At 30.2% G+C, this 10,486-nt stretch overlaps 1 protein-coding gene across 1 annotated transcript; it reads right to left on the reverse strand.

The window, feature by feature from the left end:
* Positions 1 to 479: 479 nt before the first annotated feature.
* Positions 480 to 7,556, reverse strand: LOC148601893 (ankyrin repeat domain-containing protein 46-like). The gene is made up of 2 exons (XM_088555388.1): positions 7,169 to 7,556; positions 480 to 5,053 (listed from the first exon to the last, which is right to left on the reverse strand). The coding sequence occupies exons 1-2, from the start codon at positions 7,480 to 7,482 to the stop codon at positions 4,783 to 4,785; spliced, it is 585 nt and encodes a 194-aa protein (XP_088411514.1). The 5' UTR covers positions 7,483 to 7,556; the 3' UTR covers positions 480 to 4,782.
* Between the last annotated feature and the right edge of the window lie 2,930 nt (positions 7,557 to 10,486).

The raw sequence follows: 10,486 nt of genomic DNA on the forward strand, positions 1-10,486 counted from the left end.
TTTGACAGTATTTCCTGCAGAGTAACATTTATTATTATTTCTTTTGTGCTGTACCAGTAGGTTATCCACATCAAAACTCAAAACATGCTTATTTTCATTAATATAGCCCCTTTGAGAAATACCTTAGCGTATTTGTTTTTTTTGGGGGGGATTTATATCATATTATCAAGCCCTAGCTAGCCCTTAATGACCATACTTCTGTATCAACTAAAGAAATGCTTTTTCAATGCAATTTCAAAAATCATTTTTTAAGACAAAGATGCCATAGGGAGTATATGACAAGGAATTTCCTACAATTTTTTGTCATCTTAGTCCATTATTACAAAATTAAGTATTAAACATAATTTTATAACTCTGTTCAAATATCTTGATGTGTGGCTTACACTAATCCTTTATGAGAAAGTTAGTGAAAATTTTCAATTCATTGACTCCACAAGGAATTTTCACATAGCTAATATGAAAATAATCTAAGAAAATCATTCCACATCTTAGTTTTTTATTTCCATAGGCAATATCTAATAAAACATTACTACTGACAAAAAATGCCTTTTAAGCATATCCAGGTCTTTCCAACTGTAAAAAGTTTATTGATTTAAAAATTAATATGAATGAAATGACATCGTATTATAAGATGGCAAAATATACTGTTTAGAGGGTTATTTTCATGGAGTGCCAATTTTGGTGCATTTAAGTGGTCCTTCTAGAAACACGAAATATTTACTCTGAGTTTATACATACATTGAGCACAACTTAGCATCTGCCAAAAATAAAGAATCTCAAAACTTTTAGCTTATTTTGCCTTAAAATCACCAAGTTTTACATCCATCAAAATAACCCACTATACTCTATAAGTTTAAACATTTGAAGATGACTACAGAAATAGACAATGAATTTTGAAAAACCACTATTCAATCATTCTTTCTCATTAAAAATCTTTCGAATGTATGCAAGTAATTCACAATACCAGTTTCTGTAAAGCAACCAGTTACCCTTTCTATGGGACATGGTTTTCAGTAAAAAAGGAAAACTGTCCATGAGATATTGACTTAGTAAAAAAGGAAAACTGTCCATGAGATTGAAGTATAAAAGTGAAACTTTCTATAAGACACTAAACCAGCAGCAAAAAAGAAAAAATATCCATACAACGACTCAAGCAAATATTATGAAAACTGTCCATGAGATATTTACTTCATTAATTAAAGACAATGACTCCAGCAAAAAGGAGAAATTGTCAAAAGACAAAAAAAAAAGGAAACTGTCCATGAGACAATGACCCAAGCAAAAAAAGGGAAACTTTCTGTAACACAATGACTCCTGCAAAAATCTGTTCACAAGGTAATAGGAAAAAAACTGTTCAGAAGGCAATGACTCCAGCAGGAAAAAAACTGTTCACAAGGCAATGACTCTAGCAGGAAAAGAAACTGTTAACAAGACAATGACTCTAGCAGGAAAAGAAACTGTTCACAAGGCAATGAATCTAGCAGGAAACAAAACTGTCCATGAGACAATGACTACACCAAAAAGGGAAAGTGTCCATGCAACAATGACTCAAACTATATAATTGTAATCAAAATACAACTTGACAAATGTAGGATAAAAAGAAATTCTCAAACTAGAGGGCACAGAATTTCAGATCATTCTTTCTTACAGTAAACCTTAAACAAATGTTTCTTATAAATGTTGGGGTCTGGATTGTCGGTCTTGTCAGCCTTAAAAGGTATGGCATTTTGTGGCACAATTTCAAAGAGATCTATTCACCTATAGTCAAGTCATTGTCAAGATGTAATGAAAATACTTGTTTCAGGCCTTTTTTTGGTCCCTTATTTGTAAGTGGATCAAGTGCCAACCCAAGAAAATCAAATTTAGCCTTCTTTTGTGGTAGGACACCTGGAGGTACGATTTTATGAAGATCCATACAAAACTAAATTGTCTATGGACAACGTCAATGACAGTATGATACCAATATGACCACAACTTTTTGGGGTTGCATCAAAATTACTCACAGTACTGATATGAAACATTCTACTTATAACAAATATAAAACTTTGTTTTACAAACTTTAAAGGGCATTCATGAATGGGTGTTAATATACAGTCAAACATAACATCAACGTGTTTCTTGTACATAAATAAATATAAATTGATCAAACATTGAATTTGAAATAGCCACCCAAGACGCAGCTCATTAGGTTTTCCAAATAATTAAAGCAGTGCAAGTGGTTCAAATTCGCAGAGGTCCATGACCCTCAATTACAGTCATTGAGAATAGGACTAAAAATCAAGAAACATCTGTAGTAGCATGAAACCCAACATTCATATGGTACCAGTATCGCATTGCATATCCCTGAGCGGGTGTACGTCAAAACATGGATGCTATAAAAATATAGTGTATTTTCTTTTTGCCTGACTCTACAAACTAATGTTTTGTCAAAAGATATGAACAATGACTTATAAAATAGAGCAAACATCACACTGTAAGATGAAAAACTTTTTTAAAAGAAAATCTAACATAATAACATAAAAATGTTCCAATGAAAAAGTTTGGTTTGATGAGTACAAACCGAAAGTGAAAGTAGAGAAAATGGCTATTTATAGTTCAAGACTACTTTTCTGTCTGATCTTCGTGGACTCACCCTATTTTCTTTGCGGGAAATTATTTTTTCACATGTCCTTAGAAATGCTACATAAGTGAAAGTTTTATTGAATCAATTTATATATATATATTTTTTTTAAATCCTAAAAATATGCACTTCACTATAGAAGTCTATGGGAAAATTAATATGGTACTGAGACCATATGTTAGCTAATGAGATTCACAATTTAAAAAAAAAAAGAGTTATCTCTCTTTGTCTATTAGTACATGTCCTTGAATATATCATTTTACCCTCCTAACATTAAACAGAAATCTTTTAGTTTTTTCCCCATATTGTATGTATCATGAAAACTTTTCTCAAACAAGAAAATCCTTATCTCAACACCACAAAATCATTTATTTAAATGACTTTTGCACCAGATCATTTTACAACACATTTTTTTCAGAAATATGACATACATGTCCATATATGATGCAATCAACAGACCACTCATAGAAAAATATTTGAAATACATTCAATAACTTAATAATGATTTCAGGTTTTCTACACACTAAAAACTTTATAGGCACAAACTTATCAATGATTAATGGTTAAGGCATAATACAGAAAATTATTACAAATAAAATTAACACATGTAATACTTTGGTACATTATTCAATCAATATGGTAATTGAAACATCATTGATAATATGTATGTATAACTACTGTAAACTCCTAATATTCAAACAGTTTGACATGAAAGAGGAAGTCAATCTGAAAAATTTATATAATTTATGGTTTAATGAAAAATAGAAATATTTACCATATTTCTCTGGTCTATAATGGCAGATATTTTCTCATTAAAAATAACTCTTTGCTCATCAAAAGATTTGCATTTTAGAAGAAAATGTTTCTCATTTTCTATTTCATTTGAGTTCATATGTTGTACATGTACTGCCAGTGATACATTACATTGTTTGCTAGAATTACAACTATCTATCAATAAACACTACAGCCACCAGACGTGTAGCTGAGGCCAAATTGAAGTGTAGGCAAAATTACGTCAGGGGGTCTGGTAGGGGGTCCTGGGGGGTGAAGCCCCCCCAAAGCTCCGCGGAGATAGCATTTTAGAGCATTATTTGTGCCTCTCCTGGATGTATATCTCAAAAAAAAAATTTTTAAAATTGGCAAAATTAAGTGCAGGCAAAAGCTTTTTTGCCTAACGGTAGCTACGTGCCTGGCCGCTGGGTTTTCACAATTCAAGATTTGTTGATAAAGAAATGGTGAAACATCTATGTCTTATTGATTTGGACAGGTTCCTAGTAATTACATTTATTAAGGTTTTGACATATGCTTCACTGTATCTGCATCTAAGTCTTTATATATCTGGCAGAAGGTGATTCATGCATGTCTAAATCCCATCAAATTCACTTTTATTTCTAATCCAAAAACAGTTACAGCCCCACATAACCATTCTTAGGTTGCGAATTATATATACAATACATGAAATTGGTACTATGAAAGAGTTCTTGTTCTTGATGTAGTTAAAATCTGAGATGAATGCATGGTTTTCTCCACAATATAGATCTGTATATAAAGGAGTATAATCATATTAAAATATGACGTTAAGTACAATGTACATGTAGATCAAAAAAGCATTGATTATTCTGAGGATTTTTCTGCACCATGAATCATTTCTACTATTGGCAGTAAATGTATCAGAATTTTATATGGAATGGTACTTAAAATGCTACATTAGTCATGCAAATAATATAAATCATATCATACAGGTATGCTGTTTATATTTCACATGCCACAACAACTGAGATGTCTATATCAACCAGAGAGCTTGTTCCAGGGGGTGTTTTAGCATGTGAAATGGAAAGAGTCCACATCATATCCTGTTTATCATATGTTTCAACCCCTAAACATACAGTGTCAACCATGTAACATTAACCAAGTATTTTTGACAAAACATATGATATAATTACTTCATTAACATGATATGATACAATGTATGTGATCAGAACTACACGTATTAGAGTGGCAATCATACCACATCTTTTCTTACAGTGTTCGTGGTGTTAAAGGGGAAAGGTAAAACCTGTCTTGTAATTCATAAATTCTGAAATATAAGTTGAACAAGTTTGTTTTGGATAACTTGAAGATTCCTCATACAATTATCCAGATCAATAATATGAAATTGATGGTTACAATGTAATGGTATGAGACCTCTGAAGGGGATTTGATAGTCCTGTAATTGTATAAGCCATATACAAAGACATAAATAACAGAATAAGTATCAGTAATATCAAATTTCTTGTTCCTATCTCATCACTAAATTCATGGAAAAAAGTTTTTAAATGTCTATCATCATTATGGTTAGTGGTTCCTTCTTCATACTCTTCAAATTTCTGGATAATATCTTTTGAAACACCTCTTCTAATTGCCATCTCTTTAGGGGTTGCCTCTACACAGTTTCTAAAAATAAATTAAACACCAGATATATTTATCCACTGCTCCTCATTAAGACAGAAAAAACCAAGATTTTTTTTGGTTTTGTAAAAAACTTATGTTAACATATGTTAATAAGGACTTAGAAGAATTTATTCATGAATTTGGTGATAATACATGTATATGTAAATGACAATTTTGGATACATGTACCCACATACAGTGTATATGTTAAAATTCATAGGAGAAACTGATTAGGGTTTAATCCAAATAATAGAACTTGCAGGTGTTTATGAGAAAATTAGTCGATAAGTTATTACTTTGGTTGATAAAGCTAAGATTCTATAGATAAAATGTTCAAAGGGTTGATTTGTATGTAACAAGCAATTGCTTACTTTTAAAGAGAGTCCCTTATTTTGTAGCACATATACAATCCACAGATCTTAAAGAATGGCATATTTCTGAACTAGATTGAATGGAGGAGTGCATCACTTAGCAAGAAAACAAAATGAACACTTTTTACTCATATTATGAAACAGCATTTACAGTGTACGTTCTGTACTTGTAAATAATGGAAAAAAGTAGAAAAAGATTTTAATAAATAAAATGACACATATATGGGTCCATTCAAACTAAATGGATAAATGAAAGATTTGTATCATATATATGGGTCCATTCAAACTAAACGGATAAATGAAAGATTTGTATCATTTTATTTGTTATAAACTTATATTCGTAACTTTTAACAAAAGTTAGAATAAAGAGGAATTCTGAATTCAAAGTGCCTTTCAGCAAAGCATTTCACCAAGGTTTTGAAAACTATAGAAGATGTAATCTCTTAAGACCACATAAAACTGTCATAATATTAGTTACAAAATATAATCCACATTTAAAATGGATAAAAAAAATATGTAACAAAACACTGGCATTTATTACAATTTCATGAAATTTGCAGAGAATTTTTTAAAACCCACCAATTACCACTTACAAAAAGCATAAAACATTGATGACACTATCTGACATCAGCAAAGCTCAAATAAAACTATTCTTGATTTGTAATTGATTGTAAGGCAAAATGAACAACATACTATACAATACACAATTTACATCATAAAGCTATATACTTTTCCAAATGTTACACAATATCTAGCCTTATTCAGACATCAAAGTTAATAAAAAATTCTTGGAGGACCCCTGATGAGAGCAATCCAGAAGATCTTTATTGATAAAACATCTAAATCCATCCCTTTGTACATTTGTTCAATAGGTATACAATTGCCAAAATACTTAATTAGTGTCAGGTCCATTCAAATTTAAGGGATATGTGGATGATTTGTGTCATTTTTTGGTTGAAATCTTCCATTGAGTGACCATCCTGAAAACTCAAGTATTCCTGCTTAAAATATCCTAACATTTCAGGAGATAAATTATATATTTTTTTTCATTTGGTTGATTCTGCTACTGTATTTGATTTCATACCTTACAGTTCAACACCTTTTTAAACTGAAATATTTCCTAAATACTTGTAGATATAAAGTTGATTTTTGTACTTTCAGAGTAAATACATTATATCTTGTATTTATAATGAATTGCATCAAGGATTTCTTACCTGAAACTGCAAGCCTTAGAATTTAAAAAATTTATAAAATACAGCACTTTTGACAGGCTTCTTGTACTCATTGAATTTGGTATTTCAAGTATTCACAATGTATTCACAGTGTGTCATAAACCACTGTTGTGACAATTATAAAATTCAAGTCCACAATATGAGATCTGTCAAGCTTGGATAAAGAAGTTCAAATTAGCATTTGTCCGAGGTCCAGGACCTAAAAATTGTGACCTATGACCTTTCATTTACCCTCACTTGGAACATTCAGCTACATTCATTTATTGGGGAAATTTAATTTTCCTCAAGTTGACCACTGATTTGAAACTTTAAAAAGTCTAGGACCTAGCTTTTTACTCTTGAAAGTAAATTTGGACCCATGTAAAGTCTAAGAATATCAATTTTACTATATTTGATAAGAACTGGTAAATGGTATTGCATTTTAGAAACCATTACTATCCTACATATTGTATACATAAAGAAGAAATAAGCATAAGATGTGTTAAACTGAGATCCATATGAAGTACATTTGTGTACCTATCATTAATATTGGCACCATGTGTAACAAGGAGATCAATAACATCCTCATGACCACACCAATGCAGAGGGGTATTTCCGTTTTTATCTTTAAGATACGGATTTGCTCCTTTTTCTAACAACAGCTGAACAATCTCTACTTTGCTTCTGCATGCTGAGTAGTGAAGTAAAGTTCTTCCCAGTTTATCTCTGGTATTTAGATTTTGATTACCGTTTTCAAGTAAATGTTTGACAAGTTCAGTATCACCATCAAAAACAGCTGCACTTAAATTACTCCCAATTTCCATTACATCAAATATATCAAAGGATTCCATTAAACTGTCTCATGTTTGATGAAATTATTAATTGCGTGTACTTTCACTTTAGCTTACCGCTCATGTCATCAAATATTGGGTCATACTAATATAAGTCCGGAGACGCCCGGAGCCGGAATTTTATATGTACTAGGTTCCACTATATAGATAGGCCACTGCAGAAAACTTTAAGACGATTTTTTAAAATAAAGCTATATTGAGACACTTAAACAAACAAATCCAACATTTGTTTCGGTAAAAAGTATATATTTTTCAAAACCTTACATTATGGAGATCTATAAAAAAGATTTTCTTTTCTATTTTGTCGTGAAAATCTGTAGCCATGGTAACATAGTAAAAAAAGTTATCAGTTTTCATAACAAATTTTGAGTGCCTACCCAAAATTAATTGTTAAGATACAGAATATCAGGCATTTTAAACTTGAACTGCCAGAAAAGTAACCGGGCATGGTTTTATTATATAAAAAAAACAACAAATAAAAAGTGCTCATTTGTTCATGATTTTAATTCTTAAAGTCCGTGCGAAATTTTGCATTCTTATTTTAATTAAAAACAGTCAGTTGGTGCAGGGAAGAGAATCCAATCCGGCGAGGACCTGAATATTTCCAGAAAGCTTAAGGTAGTACAATACAGTTAGGTCATTTCTGAAAATTTGGTCTCATTTTGTTGAAATAAAGCTGTTTTGAGGCAGTCCACACAGAAAATTCTAGCGTTTTGTCATAAAAAATTGCATATTTTTGAAATCTTTGGTGTGTGGACGTTCAAGTCATTTATAATTAATTTAGTGATTATTGTTATAAAATCCAGTAGCCATGGTAACATACTGAAAAAATATGATTTTAGTACAACTCATGGGTGCCTTTCCAAAACTAACAGCCAATTACTATGTTTTATAAAATATCAGGCACTTAGACACTACCACAGGATGAAAGCATGCAAGGAGAAGGTGGAACAAGGGTAAAAATAATAAGACCCTTTTGTACGAATGCTCTACTATCCACAATTAATAATTCCAATAAATTTCACCTTTTATTTTTGAAGCTTTACAAAATCAGACAGGGCCAATATTGTGTACGAAATTGTTGCATCTCAATCCATCTGTATAGTGCAACCTTAAGAGTAAGAATCAGGCAAAATGCGAAAAATCAGAAACATGCATGTCGAAACCCCTCACAATTTGACAATATAATTTCACCCAAGGATGCTTTCTCTTTTTGAAAAGAATGTTATTTGATCTCTGCGTCATTGGATTTTCTCGTAATGTTTTCAAGAGAATGTAAGAAAAGTGAAGTTTTTGATAGAACTATTTGCCCTTTATATTTCCATTTACAGTGCATTTCAATGAAATTATATCTCAGTGCACAAACATGATATGGAAAATCTTGTTTTTGTTTTTGTTTTTTATTGATTCCGATCCTCAATTTATAATAGTTCAATGTACCGTTCGGGATCATCTAAAAATCAATTACTGTAACGTTCAAGACAAGACAAGACAAGACAAGACATTTATTCTCATAAACCAAATATAACAATGGTATAGAGAAAAAAGAAAGGAAAAGGAGAGTGAGAAAAAGAGAGAAAAGTTTATAAAAAGGAAGACAAAGGTTACAAACACACATATACATACACTATTTACAATACATCAGATTATTTAGAGTTCAGCCAAGAGAACAAATTTCTATATTAATTTTACGGATAAATTTACAAACTTTTTTCAAAACAATTTTATTTTCTGATTCCAAAAGGTTTTTGAGTTTTAGCGTATTTGGTCTTTGATATATATTTTGGCTAATATATTTCTTCCTATATTCATTGAAAAAATTACACTCCAGTAGATAGTGATATTCATCCCCAATTGAACCGTTATTACATTTAATACATACATTGTATTCACTACTTGTAAATATTCATAAAACAAATAAACTCCTTATCCTAGGCTGCTTATGGAATACATGTACTTATATTGCCAATTAGTAATGTGTACTAATTACATAAATTCAAGTCATGCATTTCATCTAATTACATTGATTTTATATGGCAAGCCAAAGTGGACAAAAGTCAATATTTTGTAATATTAGAAAATATTTTTTAATATTACAAATTCCTGATTTACTAATATTACAAAATATCACACATTTAGTAATATTACAAAATGAATTTGTAATATTAGAGAATGAATTTATAATATTAGAGAATGAATTTATAATATTAGAAAATGAATTTTAATATTTCAAAATTAGCCACATTTTTTAATATTACAAAATAATTTTCTAATATGAAAAAAAATCGTTATTGAATACAACAAATTCATTTTCTAATATAAGAAAATAAATTTCTAATATTAAAAAGATCATTTTTAATATTAGAAATTCAATTGAATTTTTGTCCCTGAATTACATTCTTTTGATTACCACTATAAACTTGATTTCCTTGATTATTCTTAATATCAAAAAATGATTTTTAATATTAAAAAAGGGTTTTGTAATATTAGAAATCAAATTTGTAATGTTAAAAATGAATTTGTAATATTGAAAATTATTTTTTAATATTAGAAAACACTCATTTTTGTCCACTTTGGCTTGCCATAGATTTAAATCATTATGTGTAATTATAATGTTTGCATATTAACCATGATTATCCAGAATGCTGTCTCATAAATATGTCATTCATACTCGATATAATGTCACAAAACATTCTTTGATCTAAGTTCATATAACGAAGTGTAAAAATAGTTATTCGGGTGCATTTTACCTTCTCCTGGCGTGTATTACATTCCTCCGGTCGTATATTACTTTCTCCTCGCGCAAATTCCCGATCCGGTCATTTGCGGGCGTTTCTAGGCGTTTCCGGGCGTATTTTAGTAAATGCCTAAAATATGCAATTTTACAAGTAAAATTAATCAAAACAAATTCTTACATCACATATTGACTCTTTTGATAAACTGATGCAGAAAATTATATTTTGGTGATATTAAATTCTTTACGAAAATATTGATTTTGTAAGTA

The sequence above is a fragment of the Perna viridis genome, chromosome 12 (assembly GCF_037379345.1).
Source record: "Perna viridis isolate PV_CMFRI_1.1 ecotype Kerala chromosome 12, ASM3737934v1, whole genome shotgun sequence".
In the NCBI taxonomy this organism is placed as follows: domain Eukaryota; kingdom Metazoa; phylum Mollusca; class Bivalvia; order Mytilida; family Mytilidae; genus Perna; species Perna viridis.

Coding starts and splice junctions, on each gene's coding strand:
- LOC148601893 (XM_088555388.1), bottom strand. CDS start 7,482: ATGGAATCCTTTGATATATTTGATGTAATGGAAATTGGGAGTAATTTA. Junction 5,054..7,168: donor GGTGCCAATATTAATGATAG/GTACACAAATGT, acceptor ATTTATTTTTAG/AAACTGTGTAGAGGCAACCC.